The 23,808-nt window shown below is 44.2% G+C and overlaps 1 protein-coding gene across 1 annotated transcript in view; it reads right to left on the bottom strand.

Moving 5' to 3' along the window:
• Positions 1 to 23,808, bottom strand: part of LOC147099550 (kinesin-like protein KIF18A) — an 81,305-nt gene that overhangs the window by 27,508 nt on the left and 29,989 nt on the right. The window contains exons 9-12 of the mRNA XM_085969793.1: positions 16,404 to 16,566; positions 12,481 to 12,645; positions 11,766 to 11,887; positions 8,165 to 8,412 (exon numbers count right to left, since the gene is read on the bottom strand). Coding sequence (XP_085825919.1) covers positions 8,165 to 8,412; positions 11,766 to 11,887; positions 12,481 to 12,645; positions 16,404 to 16,566 — 698 coding nt within the window. The remainder of the gene's footprint in view (positions 1 to 8,164; positions 8,413 to 11,765; positions 11,888 to 12,480; positions 12,646 to 16,403; positions 16,567 to 23,808) is intronic.

The following is a 23,808-nucleotide window of genomic DNA, read 5'->3' as shown; positions in this document are numbered from 1 at the left end:
CATAATAACATAAGTTTTACATTATAAAAATGTTTCTATTTGTAAAATTTTCCACTACCATCCAGAATTAACAAAAAAATATTGAGCAGTTAGAGCCTGTTTAAAAAAAATACAGATTTTACAGTGAGGAATAAGGCAGTAACTTAATCTTGTTTATCTGCTGGAACCCTAAATTTCTGCATCATTACTCATACTAACCACTGAGTATAGCTCACAGTGAGCACATCCTGAATAGGGCAAAATTTTGAGTCATTTTTAAAGCAGTTTGGGACAAATTTGTAAACAAAAAAAGGGGACAGTGCATTCAGCAGGGAAAAAAAAAAGGCAGCTTCAAAAAAGATTTAAAACTTGTAAGAACACAATACTAACTAAATGTTACATTAAGATATTGCATGTCTGACAGCCGACATGAATAAGATATATTAGTTTTAGGACAAAACTGACATTACTGATCACCACTGGTGGGCGACACATTGCCATATGAATCTATGCTCCAGTACCCTGCAATGTCAACTCTTAATGCGCGAGTGTAGATGGTGCATGTCAACAGGCTCTTCAACTATGGAGGGCTTCAGAGCCAGGCCCAATCCCATTCTCTCCCGACGTCCAAAAGTTCACTTCTTGGCAGAGGGGGGTCACGAGATAGCAATCTGGAATGGGGACCCTGCTTGATGTTTCCCCATGGGCACTGAGGCCAATTGCAGAGTTCCCAACTGAAATCAGCAAACTCACCACAGACCAAGGATCAAACCTGGGGCCTTGGTCATCCCATCTTGATCTAAATATTAAAAATACTATACAAATTAGAGAGAGTGGGGACAGAATTTGCTTACTAAGCATGGGTAGTTGGCATTGCCATTTTAGAATAACCCAATCAGATGCCCATGTTGTTTTTCCAATGATCACTGAATACCTATATATGAACACAAGTGGGATGATGACCATGCAGAACTATTTTCAGGACTACCAAGTCCAAACTGCCCTTTCAGCACAAAGAAGCCTATTTGTCAGTTTGAGTGCCAACATGCAGATTGCTACAAACATTCCTAGGACCCCAGCTATTCACAATATATATTAATGATCTGGGCGAGGGAACTAGATGTAATATCTCCAAGTTTGCAGACGACACAAAGCTGGGTGGGCGTGTGTGCTGTGAGGAGGATGCCGAGAGACTCCAGTATGATTTGGACAGGTTGGGTGATTGTTGCAGAAGCATGGCAGATGCAATATAACGTGGATAAATGTGAGGTTATCCACTTTGGTGTCAAAAGCAGGAAGGCAGATTATCTGAACGACAATAGATTGGGAGAAGGGGAAGTGCAGCGAGACCTGGGTGTCCTTGTGCACCAGTCGCTGAAGGTAAGCATGCAGGTGCAGCAGGCGGTTAAGAAGGCAAATGGTATGTTGGCCTTCGTAGCGAGAGGGTTTGAGTACAGGAACAAGGATGTCTTGCTGCAGTTGTACAGGGCCTTGGTGAGACCGAGTATTGTGTGCAGTTTTGGTCACCTTATCTGAGGAAGGATGTTCTTGCCATGGAAGGAGTGCAGCGAAGATTCACCAGGCCGATACCTGGGATGGCAGGAATGACGTCTGAGGAGAGATTGGGTCGATTGGGCTTGTACTCGCTGGAGTTTAGAAGAATGAGGGGGGGTCTCATTGAAACTTATAAAATTCTAACAGGATTAGATGCTGGAAAGATGTTCCCGATGGTCAGGGAGTCCAGAACCAGGGGTCACAGTCTAAGGATAAGGGGTAAGCCATTTAGGACCGAGATGAGGAGGAATTTCTTTACCCAGAGAGTGGTGAACCTGTGGAATTCTCTGCCAAAGAAGGCAGTAGAGGCCAATTCATTAAATATATTCAAGAAGGAGTTGGATATATTTCTTAAGGCTAAAGGGATCAAGGGATATGGGGAGAAGGCAGGGACAGGGTACTGAATTTGGATGATCAGCCATGATCTCATTGAATGGCGGAGCAGGCTCGAGGGGCCGAATGGCCGACTCCTATCTTCTATGTTTCCTAACATGCTGATAGGAGTTACCTGAGCCTGTAACCTCAGTTACCTGGCTGCAAAGCTGCTCAAGTTTCAGTGGTCTGATGGACATTTCAAAATGGCCTCCAGTCTGGATGGCTGGAGTATTTTGGTTGTTAGAGATGTTCAGGAAACTCTTTGGTATCTGGCACCTACGGGACTGGGATGGTGCCAGTTGATTAAAAATTCCAGATAACGGAGAGGTATACCTACCGAGGTAAGAGAGCCCCCGTTACACGGCCACAGGTGCAGGAGCCCCCGTTACACGGCCACAGGTGCAGGAGCCCCCGTTACACGGCCACAGGTGCAGGAGCCCCCGTTACACGGCCACAGGTGCAGGAGCCCCCGTTACACGGCCACAGGTGCAGGAGCCCCCGTTACACGGCCACAGGTGCAGGCGCCCCCGTTACACGGCCACAGGTGCAGGCGCCCCCGTTACACGGCCAGAGGTGCAGGAGCCCCCGTTACACGGCCAGAGGTGCAGGAGCCCCCGTTACACGGCCAGAGGTGCAGGAGCCCCCGTTACACGGCCAGAGGTGCAGGAGCCCCCGTTACACGGCCACAGGTGCAGGAGCCCCCGTTACACGGCCACAGGTGCAGGAGCCCCCGTTACACGGCCACAGGTGCAGGAGCCCCCGTTACACGGCCACTAATATACAGGAAACTTTCTGCTATCCGGCACCGACGGGACTGAGCTGGTGCCGTTAGATCAAAACTGCCGTAGAAACCAGCGTTAATGTTAAAACATAGAGCTCCGTGTGAAGCAACAAACCCTGTTGCTTAGCAACAGCTTCAAAACAGTCGGCGCAGCTTGCAAGCGTCTAGCTGAAGCTGTTGCTTAGCTACAGAGATGCTTGCAGAGCCAGGACTGGAGAAAAGAAGCAACGAAAAGAAAAAAAATTACCTGAACCGACTCCTGAATTTTGCCGATAGAGCTTTCCAGACATTTAACCTCCGGATAAACGAAAGTTTCCTGTACAGCAAAACTTACCTGAACCTACTCCTAAATTTTGCCGGTTAATAGAGAATTCCGGATATTTAGGTGGCATTTAAACGAGAGTTTCCTGTATTAGGATTTTGATAAAGAAAGAAATACGACGAGATAAAAAGTGTCAGGGCCTCATTATGCAGAGCTTAAATGTGCAGATTCTATTGCCTGGTGTAGACAATGTTCAAGACATTTCAAGCATACAGATTGGTCAAGTATTTTTAAAAAAATATATTCTTTCAGCTCTCAGAACTACTTGCATAACGCAGGTGCATTCACCTTGAATTCGTACATTTCATGTTAGATGTACCAACATTTAATTTCACAACTTATATCCGTAGTTAAAAAAAGAAACGACTTATGTTTCAGCTGAAGTCCTATTTTCAGTAACACCCACTTGACAGGACTGACTGTGGGCTAACTTTGCTTCAGCTTTAAGGTTGCAATCCTATATTACAGCAGCTGAGAAAAGGCATCCTAGCACTGTGCGATAAAATTTAACTAGACTACAAGCTCACCTCCTGGTAAGGGAAGAATGTCTTTTACAACACTTAATTGAACATAAAAGCCTCGCTTAAATCTATTGTCTAATTAGTTTCATATCCAAACACTTGCCTGGCAAATGAGGATCATCGGTCGCACAGCAGAGGAGAAGAGGAAAGCAATTATCTGCGGGCCAAGAGTTACTGTTAATAAAAGGGAAAAGGAAACCTGGTCTTGGATCATTGGATTGTCGCTACATCCTCATTGTTACTTATACAAGCAAGTAGGGATTTAGGTGTTCGTAAGGTTGAAGATTCTGAAAATCGTTCAAGCTCAAGAAATCACAGTAACCACTGACAGCGGATTGGAAATGCAGCTGGTTTTATTACTTTGGGTGGGGGTGGGGGGTGAAAGAGTGGAAACGATGTTATGAACCAGGAAAGCAAGCCCTCAAGCCTTGGCACTGATTATTTGTTGAAAGTTCCCATATGTTGCTAAAGGTCTAATTAAGACTGTGTACATGGAGTTCGCTGTTACAATTAAAGTACAGGAATGTCTATAGGTCCCTATCACTGCTGCCTCTGATCCTCCAGCAAACAAGAAACAAACTCTGATGGAAAATCATTAGGTGGTCTTTAGCCACGAGTCCATTGCATGCTCGTCGGTACCCTCCGTTCTGACTCGTTGCAATGAACTTTATTGTTCCGCTGCTTTATTCGATGGGAATAAACTTTTAAAATCTTTTACTGATACCAGTCATCGGTAAAGATGATCAGTTCACATGTAGGAACATTGGGGTTAGTATAGGGGCAAGATGTTGGAGTTTTGGACATGTAGCACTGATTTGGGGGAAAAGCAGAGTAGCACAAGACAGACTGGCTGCATTTTAACCTGGTGCTAAGGTAGAAAACATGACAAGCCAATTTTTTTTTTTTTTTTTTTTTTTTTTAAACTAGTGGTTGGGTCAGAAAGGAATACAAAAAGGGGGTTACTGAGAGCCCAAGGAAATATAATTATTTAGAGGTAACGAAATAGGTCAGGTACAAGAAAAGGCTATTCAGCCTATCTAAACTAATCTCTCTTGCACATTAACTCTTCCGTTGATGCATCCAATTGTATTTTGAATGACCTCAATGGTTTCCCCTCAATTTTCTTAATTGCAAGAGACTTGGTTAAATCATGAATAATAAAACACCAAGGTATAAAGTTTACAGAAGAGATGGACACAAAGGGGGAGTGGCAATATGGATAAGAAAGGACTTGGTATCAACAGAAAATGATGAGTGTTAGTGGACACAGCAGAGACCCTTTACTTTGATGCCGAAGAGGCTTTTTTTTGTTGACAAGAGTGGAGCTAGACCAAAATATATATTTTTTAAAAATAGATTTAGGGATGCTGTAAAAAAAAAAGGGGACATTTCAATTACAGTAGCAAAATACTGTGGATGCTGGAATCCAAAACAAAAACAGAAAACGCTGGAAACACTCAGCAGGCCAGGCAGCATCTGTAGAGAGAGAAACAGAAACAGAGTCAATGTTTCAGGTCTGTGACCCTTTGTCAGTTCTGACGAAGGGTCACAGACCTGATACGTTGACTCTCTATCTCCACAGATGCTGGACATTTCAATTAATCAGACAAGTGAGAGAACAGCAATGGAAAAAACTAAGCAAGGCTGCTTCTTCAAAAATTATAGAACCATAGAGATTTACGGTACAGAAGGAGGCCATTCGGCCCATCGTGTCTGCGCCGGTCGGAAAAGAGCTATCCAGCCTAATCCCACTTTCCAGCTGTTGGTCTGTGGCCCTGCAGGTTATGGCACTTCAAATGCATAGCCAAGTACTTTTTAAATGTGATGAGGGTCTCTGCCTCTACCACCCTTTCAGGCAGTGAGTTCCAGACCCCATCACCCTCTGGATGAAAAAAGTTCTCCTCAACTCCCCTCTAATCCTTCTACCTATTACTTTAAATCTTTGCCCCCTGGTTACTGAGCTTTCTGCTAATGGAAATAGGTCCTTCCTATCCACTCTATCTAGGCCCCTCATCATTTTATACACCTCAATTAAATCTCCCCTCAGCCTCCTCTGTTCCAAAGAAAACAACCCCAGCCTATCCAATCTTTCCTCATCGCTAAAATTCTCCAGTCCCGGCAACATCCTTGTAAATCTCCTCTGTACCCTCTCTAGTGCAATCACATCCTTCCTGTAATGTGTTGACCAGAATTGTACACTGTGCTCTAGCTGCTGCCTAACTAGTGTTTTATACAGTTCTAGCATAACCTCCCTCCTGTATTCTATGCCTCGGTTAATTGAGGAAAATGTCCCATATGCCTTCTTGCCCACCTGAAAAGTGCCAGATTACTTCCTAACGACAACATTCAGAGGCTATTTTTGACCTATTCTTGGGAAGTGAGTTAAGGTAGGTAGGTTGAAATTGGAGGAAGCACTAGATCCAATTAGATCATCAGATTTAAATACTCATTCTCCAATTGTGAAAAAATAAAATTTCAAGCTTTTATTCATAACTATAACCCATCATTCTAGTGAATCGTGACCGTACCCTTTCCATGGCCATCAACATTAGGGAAATGTTAAGAGTGAGATTTGTGGTCAAAAAAGTGACATTAAAACAGGAGTCAAGAAATTACATTGTGTTATATTAGCATATGAACAGTTAACATGATTTAATGGAATTGCTTTACTATTTCAGCACAAGTATTTTAAATGGGTGAACGCTGAAATAGCTGGCAAAATGTCATACAAACGTGTCAAGCCTTCATATGTAATTTCTACGCTATGCATATTTTTAAGAATGAGACATAACAAAAGTGAGTGAATGTGTGGTGCATATTGTGATTTTAGGTGTCGTGGCATTGTGAAATGCAGGGGTATATAGTTTGCATTACTAAGCAGTAAAAAGACATTCAAATTATGTCACTATGGGAAGTGGTGTAACTGTGTTTTGCTTTTTGGTGTTAAATGGTACTAGTCTCCAAAGGGTCAGAAGTAAAGATTCTGAACATTTCCTTTTCCCACTTGAAGCCATGAACATGGGTCAGTAAAACATGGAGATTACAGTGTACCTGGAAAACTCCATTTTGCTTTAAGGGTTAACAAAGCCAAGATTGATATTAATTTAAAGGCAGCAGTCAAATAGCTCAATCTCTACCGGGCAGTTTTCCTGCTGTTGTAAGTACAGTAAGTACAGGGCAGTGATTACAATTTTTATAACATGCTTTATAAAGGTCGAGCAATCATTAGCAAGTCTGCACACTACAAGCCAGCTCGAATTGCAGCAATAAAAAATCTCTCCTGCTGTCTGGTTATGGATTTGAAAGATCTAGATTCTTAGCAAAATAATTAGCTCAGCCCTGTTAATGCCTTAAAAATCTTACAGGACTATTTTGAAAGCAGTTCTTCTGTTTAACAGAAAACAGATTCCCCACTTTTAAATGAGATGCAATTAACACTTCAGGGCATTGTTAACCCTTACAAATGTGTCATGCAAAAGGGAACCATATGAAGATGGCAATTTGAAAGAAAGCTTTGACTGTAAAATGTCTCAGCACAAGGCCAGACATTTACTGTTGTAGCGCACCTCAGCTCCAGGTCATCTATAATTAACAGTAATGAGATGGGGCAGATGTACATCTATCAAAACACCTCTGAAAATCTATGTACAGGAGACTTTGGTTTATCCGGAGGTTATATGTCCGGAATACTCGATCTAACAGCAAAAATCAGGAGCCGTTTTCTGTAAGTTTTTTTTAGTTCTCGTTGCTTTTTCCCCCCCCCCCAGTCAGGCACTGCAAGGTCTGTAGCTATAGCAACAGCTTCAGCTACAGACGCTTGCAGCTGCAGCCGACTGTTTTGAAGCTGTTGCTAAACAACAGGGTTTGTTGATTCACACGGAGCTTTTCAGTTCCGTATCTCTCAACATTAACGCTGGTATGTCCGGCACTTTTGATGGTACGTCACCAGCTCGGTCCAGTCAGTGCCAGATATCAGAAAGTTTCCTGTATTGAAATATATTGGGTTCACAAGCCCAATAAGTAGATTTGCAGAACAGATTCAATTTTAAGTGGAAATCAGGAATGTGACCGTTGGCCGATTTTCTTATCCCCAGTCCGAGAATGCTAAAATTAAATTAGTTTAGCTCATGAATTAAACCTGGGTTTGTTCTGTGGGCATATGGCCACTAGGCAGTGCATTATTCCTCGAGCAAGTCATCTCCGCTATTTTCACCCTGGCTTTGAGTGCAGGTATAATAGGTGGGGGTGGGATGAGGGAGAGTGGACGCGTGGCCTAAAGAGCGATGCACCCTCCAAGAAAAAAGAATAAATCACACAAAGCAACAGTACTAAATGACCTTCGAGCTGCCTGTAAGTGATAAAAATTGGAAAACACAGTATTAAATCCTTGTTAAAAACAAGATGAACAAATTTACCAGTAAGAATTGAATTACAAGTCAACTGGGGTTAATTTCAAATGATGACAAACACTGTAATGAAAGAATGGGAAAAAAACAATTGTTTTTAACAATAGCATTAAGTTATGAGGAGAAATATTGCGCAGCTATATAATCATGGCAGAGTACGTATTCTTGTGTGTAGGTGTACGCAGATGTGCCCATAGGACACAAAGCAAGGAGGAAACAGGCTTACCAGTAAATTCAAATAGGTTTTCAGGTAGAAAATGGAGTTTAGAAAATGTAGCAAGAGCTGTTATTTCTGACTGTTGATTCTCTTTAGACTCTTCTGCGTTTATTTGATCTGCCCATAGGACAACTTTCTCTCCTCGTACGAGACGCTCCAGCTCATTGAATTGCGACACCGCGTCTGTGGTTGCGAGGTCAGCTTCTTTCAGTGCGTAAAACTGCTTCTGTACAATCTGCAGCAGGGTGGTCACCAACCTGAAATTGCAAAAAGAGGCAGTTCTATTATTCCAATGTAGTGATAACCAGCTCTTTCGCAACCCCCCCTTTCTGTCTTCCCAGGAGGCTAGGACTTGCTCCCTGGAACAGCTTGACCTGGATCAGATTTTACCAGTAATCTGCAAACTGTTGCCAGTATTTTGGCACCCACCGCTCATCATGATAGGGCATTCCACTGCTGCCCTTTCTCCACTTTTAATAAGCAGTCACCAGCCAACAGTGGCTGTGTACTTGATCGTTTTAGATTTTACTATGAGGTGTTGTTGGCACATGATGTTCCCCTCATCAATACGCTCCCTTTGGTCTTGTGCTTAAATCACTTCTTCCATTTAACCATCTCCCGTTTTCCACTTAGGCACTTTATAGGACATTCTATTTATTTCCCCACCTCGTCCTTTTGCTTTCTAAATGCGGTTTCATCAGCAATATCCTCCAGTTTTGAAAGGTCCACACCCAGAATGTTAACTCGTCCATTCTCTCCACAGATGCTGCCTGACCTGTCGAGTGTTTCCAGCATTATCTGCTTTTGTTTCAGATTTCCACCATCTGCAGTTTTTTTTTGCTTTGTGTGTTGCTGTTCACTGGAGCTTATCCTGATTCAACCATAAAAGGACAGGCTTTGAGGAAAGGAGTCAGTCTGGCTTGGGCATTACCTGGTCGATATCCAGGCTAATATCAGACTGCAATTAACAAAAAAATACTGGAAATGCACAGCAGGACAGTCAGCATCTGGAGAGAGAGAGAGGAGACAGGTTGGGACATTTTGGGCGCATATCCTTCATCGAGGCAACTGGAATAAATCAGGCCTGAAGTTTCAAAAAGGTGCTGGAAATCCCTTTTGGGAATGGTGATCTCTGGTTCCTTTGAGGGTTACCAATTATGTGGCATTAGAACAGAGTTCAGCCATATAGTTGGGAAGAGAGTGCATTCTCAGGTTCTGGAAAGAGTACTTCATGGAGTTAGTGTCTGACCCAACAGGTAAGGATTTGCATGGGTGTTGGCCGTCTTTACCTCAGATTTAACACCTTGGGACCTCTTGAAGCTGTAGTTTCTTGATCTACGATACCCTAGCCCAGGTCCTGATGAGTCATCTTTCTTCCATTTGCACTGTGGACAACAGATCACCCCCTTTTCCTTCCTCTTTATTTAGCTTTGGCAGAAACAGATCGATATGTCTGATAAGAATATTTCAGAAGAAACATTCAGCCCATAATCCAAATAAACACATGGTCAATGTGCCACAAAAGCAGACAGAAGCTCAGATGTTTGGTGACTAGCACAAAGGAAGTTGGTTGTGGTGGTTGGAGGTCAATCATCACAGCCCCAGGACATCACTGCAGGAGTTCCTCAGGCCAGCGTCCTAGGCCCAACCATCTTCATCAATGACCTTCCCTCCATCAGAAGGTCAGAAGTGGGGATGTTCGCTGATGACTGCACAGTGTTCAGTGCCATTTGCAACTCCTCAGCTAACGAAGCAGTCCATGCCCACATGCAGCAAGATCTGGACGACATTCAGGCTTGGGCCGATAAGTGGCAGGTAACATTCACGCCACACAAGTGCCAGTCAATGACCATCTCCAACAAGCGAGCATCTAACCACGGCCCATTGACTTTCAACGGCATTACCATCACCGAATCCCCCACCATCAACATCCTGAGGGTCACCATTGACCAGACACTTAACGGGACCAGCCACATAAATACTGTGGCAACAAGAGCAGGTCAGAGGCTGGGTGTTCTGTGGCAAGTGGCTCACCTCCTGACCCCCCCCCCCCCCCAAAGCCTTTCCACCATCTACAAGACACAAGTCAGGAGTGTGATGGAATACTCTCCACTTGCCTGGATGAGTGCAGCTCCAACAACACTCAAGAAGCTCAACACCATCCAGGACAAAGCAGCCCGCTTGATTGGCACCCCATCCACCACCTTCAACATTCACTCCCTCCACCACCGGCGCACCGTGGCTGCAGCGTGTACCATCTACAAGATGTACTGCAGCAACTCGCCAAGGCTTCTTCAACAGTACCTCCCAAGCCCACAAGCTCTACCACCCAGAAGGACAAGGGGCAGCAGGCGCATGGGAACACCACCACCTCCAAGTTCCCATCCAAGTCACACACCATCCTGACTTAGAAGTATATTGCTGTTTCTTCCTCGTCGCTGGGTCAAAATCCTGGAACTCCCTCCCTAACAGCACTGTGGGAGTACCTTCACCACACAGACTGCAGCGGTTCAAGGCGGAGGCTCACCACCACCTTCTCAAGGGGCAATTAGGGATGGGCAATAAATGCTGGCCTTGCCAGCGATGCCTTCATCCCATGAACTTAAAAAAAAAAAAAAAAAAACACTTGGGCCAGGTCTTCAGATTGGTGCTTTACAAAATCACCTTCGTGCAGAAGACATGTGGTCTATAGCGTCAAGCAAGCAACCCTTTACCCCGGCGAAGGTGATGCATAGCGTTGCTGCCTGGCACAGTATCGAGAACATTCCTGCTCCAATTAAGGGAGGAAATGTAGTCCTGGCCTTGGAGCAGTGCGGACGCTTGCTTTGGGTGTTTGTCTCCATTTTCCCTGCCATTTACTTTTCCAATTTTCTCTCATCCTCTTCTAATCGCAATTAAAGCTCCGCAGATGACTGGCATACCACCCAAGTACAGGAAACTTTGCGCTATCCGTCACCGACGGGACCGAGCTGTTGCCGTCCCATCAAAACTGCCGGACAAACCAGCGCTAATGTTGAAACATACGGAGACTTTGAGCTCCGTATCTGGCAACAAACCCTGTCTTCTAAACAGTCGGCCGTACCTTGCAAGCGTCTCTGTAGCTTAGCAACAGCTTCAGCGAGACCTTGCAGAGCCTAACTGGTGAAAAAAAAGTAATGAAAAGAAAAAAAACGAACGAAATGGCTCCTGATCTTTTGCCGGTGGCTCGAGCATTCCGGACAGTTAACCTCCGGATAAACCAAAGTTTCCTGTAGTTGTACTTCACAAGAGTCTGAGTGAGAGTCAGCAGATTATTCAACCGTGGAGGCCATCACAGTCACGCTCAACCTTGTCCTCACTCAACACATATGCACCTCACCAGCAGGAGCACCGACAGCGGTCAAAAGCAGGAACCCTGGCTGATTTCTTTTCCCCCATCATCTCCCGAGCTCGTGCACAGAGGACAAGTTTAGCAGCCTAACTACCCATTATGTTTAAGATCAACCAACCTGGGACCGTTCCTAGCTGTATGAATTAGTACACCACACACTTATGGGCATCTACAGATTCAGCCATTAAAGGATTCCTCAGCTGGAATCTTCCGCTTAACAGCAATGCATCACTTCCTTACTTTTCTGTCTGCCGACTGTCTCGATCCTGGAGTGTCATCAGGTGGGTCATGCAGCTGCTGTGTTGCTTGAAGCTGCTGACTTCAGTCTCTAATAGAAGCTTCTGCAAACTCAGTTTCAAGACCTGTTCAGTAATAAATTTTTTAAAAAAACAAGTGGGAAAAATTCCAAATGAATACAATAGTTATGGTACCTAACCCTTCTTCCCTTCACTTTCTAGAGGTACAATCGCTTTCCATGGTCTCCTATCCTCTCATGTAGTCTGCACATACATTCCAGCCTGGAGGATAGGAGCGCCTGGATCATGGGCTTCCCCAGAACTGCTGCTTGCAATTGACTAGCAGGTGAACTGCAGTAGTTCGTGCCCAAAAACCGATCCTGATGTGGAGCACTTTGGTTTCTGCTGGGTTCTCCGTTCAGCAGCACAGGTGAAACCTGAACTCATCCAGAAGGCGGCAAGTCTAAAAGACAAAACAGCCCTAGGACTTGAACGTGTGGCCTTCTGACGTTAAAAGGTCGCACAGCTTTTTGAGCCTTAGTCTGCCTTGATGGTGTAAATTTTCCACAAAGTTTAGTACCAATATTACTTTTAGCCATTTTAAGGTAAAGCAATGGAAAGGAACAGGAAACAATTGCTAAAATTTGCCTAGCTCAAACCATATGCCCAGAAGGAACAGGTATGACTCACATTCCAGCAGAAGTTAACCCCTCCCTTACCTGAGGCACCACTGTGCTATTACCATCTGAACTGATTTTATTCCCCAACTGGGATAGGAGATTCTCATTCTCTTTCAGCTTTTCTTCGACTTGCTGCATTTGTTCCAGCAGGTGGTTGTGGCGCCGATTGGAGGATGCCTGGCTACGTTCAAACTTACAGGAGGCCTGCTCAATTAGAAGAACAAGAATTACAGTGGAGACATAATTGATCCATGCACAAAATTCTGGCGTAGCATTCTTAACCCCATGGTCAAAATATCTAGACAAACCAACCGTTACAATTGCATTGCATTTTCTATTACTTGGAAAGAATAGCTTTATTTGAATGTTTAGCTTGAGAGATATTCTTCATATCTACAATAACCTATGAAAAAAAAAGCTTCCATTTATGGAGTCTTTCATGTACTTGTAAACCTCTTCACAGTCAATTAAGTACTTTTGAAGTGTAGCTATTTTTGTAATGTTGGCAAACAGCGTGCCAATTTGTGCACAGCAAATGACCAAAGAATCGAATTTTAGAAACATAGAAGCATAGAAGATAGGAGCAGGAGTAGGCCATTCGGCCCTTCGAACCTGCTCCGCCATTCAACGAGATCATGGCTGATCATCCAAACCCTAGCACCCGGTCCCTACACCGACAGCCATCCCACCCAAGCCCTATCCCCGTAACCCCATGTATTTAATCCCCCCTAACACTAAGGGCCAATTTTTTTTTTTATCATGGCCAATCAACCTAATCCGCACATCTTTGGACTGTGGGAGGAAACCGGAGCACCCGGAGGAAACCCACGCAAACACGGGGAGAATGTGCAAACTCCACACAGACAGTCACCCGAGGCCGGATTTGAACCCGGCTCCCTGGCGCTGTGAGGCAACAGTGCTAACCACTATGCCACCGTGCTGCCCTTAATTTTTTAGTGATACTGGATAAATATTGGCCAGGACACTGGGAGAATTGCGTTATTCTTCTTCGAATAATGCCATGGGACATTTTACGTCCACCCGAGAGAGAGAGTAGGCAGGACCTCAGTGTTTAATGGCTCATCTGAAAGACGGAAGCTTGACTGTGCAGCACTTCCTCGGTATCAATTTGGTTTGCCAAAATAATTTTGATAGTAATCCTGGAGAAGTACGCAAGCCAGTTTTACCCTCCTGGCCACCTCTTGGTGTTCCTGCAGGCAAGGAAACGCTCCTGCGGGGTTTTCTTTTGCTCGGGGCAGGACAAAGTCTTGGGTAGGGAGACAGTCGATGGTGCAGCAAGTAATATGAAAGAGATAAATGCTTTTTTGATGGCTATTCATATATCTTTTGCACAGTACTCATCAAATATTTATTCGTTCAGACAGATCTCCAGCAACTATCCAGAGTTTAGTTCAGGTAGCAGCTGTAACGATGGTTTTTATTGTTATTGGATACCTATACCCACTAATTATAGCTGTACTTTAGTGTAGTGTGCTTCTGCACCAGCTGTGGATTACATCCACTGATGTGCACTTATCATGGATATTTTAAACGAAAAAGAAAAACAAGTTTGATATTGTGTTGGTTTTATTTTCTTAAACTTTAAATGGAAACAGAGCCAAATGTGCTTTTCCTGCAAGGGAAGCCTTGACCGCCAGTGATTTCTGTCTTCCCCTTTGGGAAATCGCTTTGCCTCCCACTCAGGGCCTCCCCGACAGCACGGCAGAAACCCCACAGCTTCATGAGACAGTAGTATTTTATTTCAACCATCAATTTCACTGAAATGGTCACAATTTTTAGACAGAAACTTGGAGGTCTTATGTTGCCAACAGTTATTGCACTGACACGTTCTGGTTTCCCGAATATACACCAGGTCTGAATTTAGAGCTATTGAGAGAAGCTACCAACAGAAGCTACAATTATTACAAACACGTGTAGGGAGTATCTCAACTGTTATCTCCAAATCAATAAATCTTACTGAATGTCCAAATCTATTATCGCGTAAAGCAGCTGAATTAGGTTCAGAGTACACATAATGAAGGGCTGTGACTAACCAAGATTAACCGCAAAAAATGCGGAGAAGTCAGTTTTGCTCAGTGTCAAAACATTTCATTATTCTGCGTCAGAGCTTCCGTATAAAAATGGAGATCATTTCAGACAATAGAGAAATCAGAATTTTGAATAAAAATATAAATCCCGCAGACTCACAAAGCTGTGGGATCTCTGCCTCCACTCAGTGCCTCACCCTGACAGTACGACAAGGTTATTTCCAAAAAGGGAGGGCGAAGTCACATTCCGCTTCCCATGCAACTCTCAGTAGCCAATTCAGAGCGGTACAGAAGCTTGAATGCAGCTCACCAGCCCACTGCTGTAGCTCAGGCACGACGGCGAGACAGAGAGAGGGGATGGCATATTCCAATAGTGTGTGAAAGTGAGCATTTATTTAGCAACCTATTTCAGTATTCAACTTTCCTTATGCTGTATAATTAGGTAAACACTAATCAATCTTCTGTGGCATTGCTCACAGGCAAACAAGATCAAGTGCAGGCAGCAGATGAAACAGGGCTGGAGGAAAATCAGTCCTCATTTTGAAGTCTTACATTCTGACCTAATTTTATATAATACTTTGAATTTTATACCTAAATAGCAAAACTGACAATTTGGGAAGTAGGATGAGTGCAGCTCCAAAAATACTCGAGAAGCTCGACACCATCCAGGACAATGCAGCCGGCTTGATTGGCACCCCACCCACCACCTTAAACATTCACTCCCTCCACCACCGGCGCACCGTGGCTGCAGCGTGTACCATCTACAAGATGCACTGCAGCAACTCGCCAAGGCTTCTTCGACAGCACCTCCCAAACCCACGACCTCTACCACCTAGAAGGACAAGGGCAGCAGGTGCATGGGAACATCATCACCTCCAAGTCACACATCATCCTGACTTGGAAATATATCGGCCGTTCCTTCGTCGCTGGGTCAAAATCCTGGAACTCCCTCCCTAACTGCACTGTGGGAGCACCTTCACCACACGGACTGCAGCGGTTCCAAGGCGGTGGCTCACCACCACCTTCTCAAGGGCATTTAGGAATGGGCAATAAATGCTGGCTTTGCCAGTGACGCCCACATCCCATGAACAAATAAAAAAAGTACAGTTGGTTGGAGCATAGGAGTTTCTCTGCAGTACAGGGTGAAGAGCTGGGAGGTGCAAACCAAGGTGCTACAGGGCCATCAATTGTAAGAGGGGGCAATTACAGCGTGACAAGTTTACTTAGGCAGTTTCCATCATAAATGTGGACACAAATTTATAATGGGAAAACATTGGCAAGTGTGGCAAAAAAATGAGTAGAAAAAAAAGTTTGTAGACAGGAAGTGCATAAAGACACTAGATTAAAAAATTATGCAGGAAACTCTCGATTTACCGGCACCTAAATAACCGGAAATCTCTGTTAACCGGCAAAATTCAGGAGTAGGTTCAGGTAAGTTTTACTTCATATTAGTGGCCATTCCTGGATCTGTGGCTGTGTAACCGGGGTTCCTGCACCTGTTGTTAAGCAACAGGGACGCCTGGATCTTGTGGCCAGGGTTCCTGCACCTGTTGCTAAGCAACAGGGAAACCTGGATCTGTTGCCGTGTACGGGGCTCTCGTACCTTTCACTATACCTCTCTGTAATCCGGACTTTTTGATAAACCGGCACCACGCCGGTCCCGTATAAAAAAAGTTTCCTGTAGATTGATTCTCTGCTCTTAATCATTTCAAAAACTGTTACAAGTACGTTAATTCTTTCATATTCAAAATGAATGCTGAATATCAAAAATTAGAGGCAAAAAAGGGCCAATATACTTCATTACATCCCTGCAAAAGACATCCTAGCAGACTATTGTCCTAAACTACTCTATTATCCAGCCCTTGGCATCCAATAAGAATGCGGTCTGTACTAATTTGAAGTGGAGGGTCTCACCTGTTCCAATCGCTGTTCTGTACACAATAGTTTAATCCGTTCTTGGTCCCGCAGTCGAAAGAATGCTTTCAGCTCCATTTCTTTAGCATGGGCTTCCAAGTCGAAGTAGTCCTTCTGAATCACTTGCCGGCTGTCAAAAACCTCCTGCAAAGACTTCTCCAAGCTGGACATTGGAAGAGAAAGAATGGTTTGAAACCGTGAATCAGTCTTTTCAGAATGGTGAATATTTCTGCCCAGCTAAAAGTTCACAACCTGAATTGCGCAAAGAATTGTGAAGTTGATGAACTTTGTAAATTCAAAGATGCGAACATTAGATGAGTGCTATACTGAACAAAAACAAGATTGTCCATGCCCATGCTTTTTTTTTTGTCTTTGTAGCCACATAAGTGTAGGCCTCAAGTGCCACATATAAAGTTTAAATGCATGCTCTAATTAATTTGCATACATCAAGTTGTTGATACTTTGTGTTATGGTTAGGATTTATCCTGCAGTGGTGCAATAGCACCAAGAGCAGCCCTTTCCCAAATCTCCAGGCCCACAAAATTCAATAAGGACAAACCAGCAAATAGATCTGAGTTTCCTGGGCTTTGATAGCTAGATTGCCAGGGCTTGGGTGCTGCATGTGACAAAAAAAATAGTTTGGGCACTTCAGAGGTAGAACAATGCCCATCAAGCCCGGGATCAGAACTCAAATCCAGCCTGCAGTGATTAAATAAAGTCTCTGCTCTTTGACATCAATAGGGTTCAAAATAAACACAGTTGTTAAGTCCATCGCAAACCAATGCCTCTTGAGCACTTACCCATTACACAAAACTGACCATAATCCGATACTATTCACCAGACACACTCGGAAATGACTGGTGTGGTAAATGGAAATGCTACAATGAGAGGGCTCTTCTGAGATTGGGGTTAAAGCGGCAACAAATGTCTGATTTCTGCTATAGAGGGCCACTTAATAAGTAATAAAAAAAAACAACTCTTGGTGCCATTTGTTTGAGACCATTACAACCGTGTTGGAAATGTCAAATTACCGGAACTAACCTTAGGACTTTGTGGAAATTTGTTACAATATTAATAACCTACAGGGATTCCTGGGCCTTGCTGACATCCCTGTTCCAGATTATCGTGCAGGAATAAAAGTGAGCAGCGGCCCAGAGTTCTGATGAAACTGCAGAGATTTATCTGGGCACTAGTGGACTGGTAAAACGCTCACAAACTTATCCAGTAAAACAACCCAGAGTCACGAGCTGCTTTTCATTTTACCACCTTTCCTGGCTACTAGTAAAGAACAATTCATATCACAGCATGAGTATTCCTGATGCTGAACAGCGTCACCTCATATTAATAGTAGTCTCCAGACTCAGCTGCTGCTTTATATTTTTATAAATAGATTAGTGAAAAGCTCAGTGCATTGAACCTTATGAATTTTGTTCCAGCATTTGTAACTCAGATGACCCCAATCATGATATGTAACCCTCCTCTCCCCAGAACACAAGCTGCAGCAATCAATCAATCCTAGCTGGACCATCGGGGATACAATGAACAAAAGCGAAGGGCTTCTCCAGAACGAGGAAACAACAACTTATTTCGGGCCACTTTTGTACACGTCCTAGCATCCCGAAAAGGGCTTTGTCTACTTATCCTCAAGTGGTGCATCACACTGAACACCTGCAGAGGTGATTTTAAAAAAGGCAAGCGTACACACCACTTAAGAAAAAACTTGAATTTAAATAGAGCCTTTCACATCCTCGATGTCCCGAAGCACTTCACATGCAATAAATTACTTCTGAGGTGTAGTCACTATTGTTATGTAGGCAAACACAGCAGCCAGTTTGTAGGCAGCAAAATACCACAAATAACACGGAGACAAATGACCAGTTACTGTTTTTAAGCAGTTTTGGTTGAGGGATAAATGTTGGCCAAGACAACACGAGTAGTTCCTGACAAAAGGTCATCAACCTGAAACGTTAACACGGTTTCTCTCTCTCCACAGATGCGGCCCGACTCGCTGAGCGTTTTCTGTTCTTATTTCAGATTTCTAGCATCCACGGTATTTTGCTTTTGTATTAGTTCCTGCTCTTCTTCCAATAAAGCCACGGGATCTTTCACTTCCACCTGAACACACAGACTAGGGCTTGGTTTAACATCTTCTCCAAAATACAGCACGTCCGACAGTGCAGCACTCCCTCGGTACTGGACACAATCCACAGGTCATCAGTGCGCAAGATGAAATGGCCAGATTGGGAACTTCCACTCAAAATCAATTAGGTGCTACTAGAAAACAAACTTTACTTTTTTTTTTCTGACCATCCTTAAGCAGTTATTATCGGCACTTAAAGCTGTAGTACAACTGGCCTCAGCACACCAGGCTGGAGTGGGGCAGTGAAGGAGAGAGAAAGAAAAAAAATTCATCAGCTGGTCTAATTCGCCTGGATGGTTACCAAGTGACCTGCGTCTGTAGACAGGTCAGGTCTAGCTACAACATGACCCCTCTCAGTTAAATAGCCCAACATTTATTATTGAGGTTCGCACATGAAGAAACAAAAGGCCAACATGAAGTAGTCCCTGAAGGAGAACAGTAAAGGAACACAACTCTGGGAGGGAACAAATGACACTGTTTAAATGTTCAACAGTGACTTTTTTAAGCAAAAATATAAATTATGGAGCAGCAGGTTTACAGCTTTAAATCTGTTGTAAATGAAATTCTTGCAGTAGTTTCTCATTAACTGTGAAACTTGCAGCTGAAAGCATGTTTTTGAAGCGCTGACGGCAGGAGGAGAATGAATTACTGTCAACAATTAGGCATCGGAGGATTCAACTGTTAAATTGGTTTCATAGTCCTGTAGCACAACACACTGCAAGAACGTCCCATGGATTGACACACTTGGGTTCTAACCCTGGACTCAGTCAACATTCTCATAGTTTTCCCCCAGATGACATGCCAATTGTAGTTGTGCTAAAAGGCAGAGCACCAAGAAGAGAAGCATCTCAGCAGCAAGGATTCGACTTCAGCACCTCTGCAGGCCATTTATAGAAGTGGCACTGGTGGAGGCCAGGGAGATGTCTGCAGTCACTTTCCCATGCTCTCAGTCAACATCATGGGCACATGGGACAGAAGCTGACAAAGGTTAACAACATTTAAGAAACATGGGAGGTGGAACGCTTCCTCAAGGGTGCAGCTACAATATAACTGTAGCAGCTGCGCAAAGCAGCCGAAGCTGCAGATAGTGTAGATCCATCCGGAGTCAGGGCCCAACCTGACACTGAAGAAATGCCTGTGCAAAGCCAAAACTGCTTTGCACCGATGCTAAACTTGTAACTGCACCCTAAACAGTCAAGATTGCAGACATTTGGAATGCCAAATGTGGACTTTAGCTAAATCTTCTAATTGACCACCCAAGAACAGGGCAGAGGAAAGAAAGGTCATTGAGATTAGATGGTTGATTAATGAATGACATTTTTTTTCCAAACCCTCAGAAATTATTGACACTAATTATAATAATTCCACCTGTCTACATGCAGTCCCTTCAGGGGTCCGGAGGCCACTTCCAACTAAATCAATCACCTCAACAGTCTGCAAGGGAAATAACTTTTTAACCTGGGCAAACCTACTGAAACATTCTTTACATATCTCAGGCAACCAGAGTGCAGTCACCTTTAGCACACGGCTGCTCCCTCAGCGACCAGAGGGTCCGTGCCTGCGAAGTCAGCACCCGTCAGCTTGTTCAATGCGAGGAACAAACGGGAAGTTTCGCTACAGGGCTGCCAAACCGGCACAAGTCACAGCCTCTGCAAAAGGGCAAACGAGGATAGCCCTCTGCAAGACTGCCGACCAGGGACCCCCTGGAAGAAAGCAGAGGGCTGCCAAGTTTGGCCCACTCCGTTCTTGTAATGGCATCAACACTTTGTTCACCCACCCACCAACATTTCCCACACTGTTTGCACTGTTGTCTGAGAGGCATTAAACTGAAAGGCCCTGAAGTTAAGAATGCGCGGGCCACCGTAGTCTTATACGGGGAATTGTATTCCTGGGCATCAAGAGGCACCTGCAGAGGTTGTCCAGTGGCTGTTTGGAATTCCGACAAAAAGTTTCTCTGCACATTCTACTTTGTCCAACACACTTTATAGAAATATGGGGAGGGGAAAAAAGTATCCTTCGTCCTAGGTTCTTTTTCGGCCAATAAAAGATTTGCCAGTAAAACACTGAACTAATGGGAGGCCTTTCCTTTCTGATTGTCAAAAATGGGCTTAATGCAAATTTTTATTCCCACCTACCTTCAGCCATCACTCCCTACGTGACAAATATGCAAGAAATTGCTTGAAGACAAAACTAACAAGTGCTATCTAATTAAAGCGCACAAAGAACATAAAAAGAATGCATTCCTCAGTTTGAACGGCAGACCACATTAAAAGGGTATACCTTGCATTACTGTACAATATATTCTAGGCCGCTCACGACAAAAGCACTTCAACCTGAACAAACTCAAAATGCATGCCAAAATGTCCTTTGTCTCCAAAGAGATCGAATGTGCCAATGTCCATTGAGCTGCACCTTCTGTGAATACCACTACATTTACAGGAAACTTTCTGGTATCCGGCACGGACGGGACCGAGCTGGTGCCGTTAGATCAAAACTGCCGTATAAACCAGCGCTAATGTTTAAACAGAGCTTTTCAGCTCCGTGAGAATCAACAAACCCTGTTGCTTAGCAACAGCTTCAAAACAGTTGGCTGCAGCTGCAAGTGTCTCTAGCTGAAGCTGTTGCTTAGCTACAGACCTTGCAGAGCCGGACTGGGGAAAAAAAAAGCAACGAGAAGTAAAAAAACTTATAGAAAACGGCTCCTGAATTTTGCCAGTAGATAGAGCTTTCCGGACTTTTAACCTCTGGTTAAACGAAAGTTTCCTGTAGTTAAAAAGAATGGGAACAAGCTCTAATTTGGTTTGAATATTGTGTTTGAAAACATCAGCTCCATTTCTACATGTACTGCACAGAACTTTGATTAGGGCTTATTTTAGGCAAATAATTTATTATTCTACACGGTCATGGCTATGCCAGTATGTGCCTCAAGTATCAGCCATTTACCCTATCTCTCCCCCCATGGTTCAATTGTTAAATACATGGTGTTAGAGCTTTTAAGGTCAGGATCGCACCAGTATTGAACTCCTGCCTCTAGTTACTTTTATACTACAGGAAACTTTGGTTTGTCCAGCGGTTAACTGTCTGGAATGCTCGAGCCACCGGCAAAAATCAGGAGCCGTTTCGTTAGTTTTTTTTTCTTTTCGTTGCTTTTTTCTCAACAGTCAAGCTCTGCAAGGTCTCGCTGAAGCTGTTGCTAAGCTACAGAGACGCTTGCAAGGTACGGCCAACTGTTTAGAAGCTGTTGCTAAGCAACAGGGTTTGTTGCCAGATACGGAGCTCAAAATCTCCGTATGTTTCAACATTAGCGCTGGTTTGTCCGGCAGTTTTGATGGGACGGCAACAGCTCGGTCCCGTCGGTGCCGGATAGCACAAAGTTTCCTGTACTTGCTGGTGGGGTACTTATACTACCAGCTCCCAAAGTAATCCCAATGTAAACCAACTGGCTGGTACGAAGGCTGGCACACAGAAATAACTATTTTCACTGAAGGTAATCCAGGACAATTGTATTGGGATTGCAAGACCAGCAATTTGGTAAGCAGCAAAGGGGCATCCTACTTGGCTTCATAGGAACAGGAAGAGGTCATTTAGCCCCTGGAGCATGTTCTGTCATTCACTGAGATCATGGCTGATCTATGACCTAACTCCGTATCCCCCCACCACCCCCCCCCCCCCTTAATACCATTGGTTAACAAAAATCTATCAATCTCAGATTTAAAATTAATTGATCCATCATCAACTGCCGTTTGCAGAAGAGAGTTCCAAACTTCTACCACTCTCTGCTTGTAGAAGTGTTTCCTAACTTCACTCCTGAAAGGCCTGGCTCTAATATGGAGACAATGCACCTAGTCCTAGACTCCCCAACCACTAGAAAGAGTTTCTCTCTATCTAACATCAGTTCCCCTTAATATCCTGAAAACTTCGATCATAGTGGTTAGCACTGTTGCCTCACAGCACCAAGGACCCGGGTTCGAATCCGGCCTCGGGCGACTGTCTGTGTGGAGTTTGCACATTCTCCCCGTGTTTGCGTGGGTTTTCTCCGGGTGCTCCGGTTTCCTCCCACAGTCCAAAGATGTGCGGGTTAGGTTGATTGGCTATGATAAATTGACCCTTAGTGTTAGGGGGATTAAATACGTGGGGTTACGGGGATAGGGTGGGATATGTGTTGGTGTAGGGGTTACGGGGATCGGGTGGGACATGTGTCGGTGCAGGCTCGATGGGCCGAAATGGCCTCTATCTGCACTGTGGGGTTTCTGTGATTTCTGTGAAATCACCTCTTAACCGTCTAAATTCCAGGGAATACAATCCTAGTTTGTGCAATCCATCATCGCAATTTAACCCTTGGAGTCCAGGTATCATTCTGGTAAATCTACGCACTCCCTCCAAGGCCAATATATCATCCTGCGCTTCAGTGGTGCCAGGCATACAATCCCTATAATCAAAAAAGCATGGCGACATTTACTCCTAGCAAGAAGAAGTTTGCAGATGATACTAAAATCGGCTGTGTGATTGATAACTAAGAAGAAAGCTGTAGACTGCAGGAAGATATCAATGAACTGGTCAGGCGGGCAGAACAGTGGCAAATGGAATTCAATCCAGAGAAGTGTGAGGTAATGCATTTGGGGAGGGCTAACAAGGCAAGGGAATACACATTAAATGGTAGGACACTGAGAAGTGTAAAGGAACAAAGGGACCTTGGAGTGCGTGTCCACAGATCCCTGAAGGTAGCAGGCCAGGTAGATAAGGTGGCTAACAAGGCATTTGGAATACTTGTATTCTATGCCTCGACTAATAAAGGCAAGTGCAAGGTAGGTTATGCTTGAAATGTATAAAACACTAGTTAGGCCTCAGCTAGAATACTGCGTGCAGTTCTGGTCACCACATTACAGGAAAGATGCGATTGCACTAGAGAGAGTACAGAGGAGATTTAAGAGGATATTGCCCGGTCTGGAGAATTTTAGCTACAAGGAACGATTGGATAGGCTGGGGTTGTTTTCTTTGAACAGGAGGCCGAGGGGAGACCTTATTGAGGTGTATAAAATTATGAGGGGCCTAGATAGAGTGGATAGGAAGGACCTATTTCCCTTAGCAGAGAGGTCAACAACCAGGGGGCATGATTTAAAGTAATTGGCAGAAGGTTTAGAGGGGATTTGAGGGGAAATTTCTTTACCGAGAGAGTGGTGGGGGTCTGGAACTCACTGCCTGAAAGGGTGGTAGAGGCAGAAACCCTCACCACATTTATAGTGTGTTTGGATGTGCACTTGAAGT

This window comes from Somniosus microcephalus, chromosome 28 (assembly GCF_052327205.1).
Source record: "Somniosus microcephalus isolate GS21.2 chromosome 28, FLI_Smic_1.0, whole genome shotgun sequence".
NCBI lineage: Eukaryota > Metazoa > Chordata > Chondrichthyes > Squaliformes > Somniosidae > Somniosus > Somniosus microcephalus.
The sequence above is the reverse complement of the archived record's forward strand: the minus strand, read 5'-3'. Positions and strand labels throughout refer to the sequence as shown.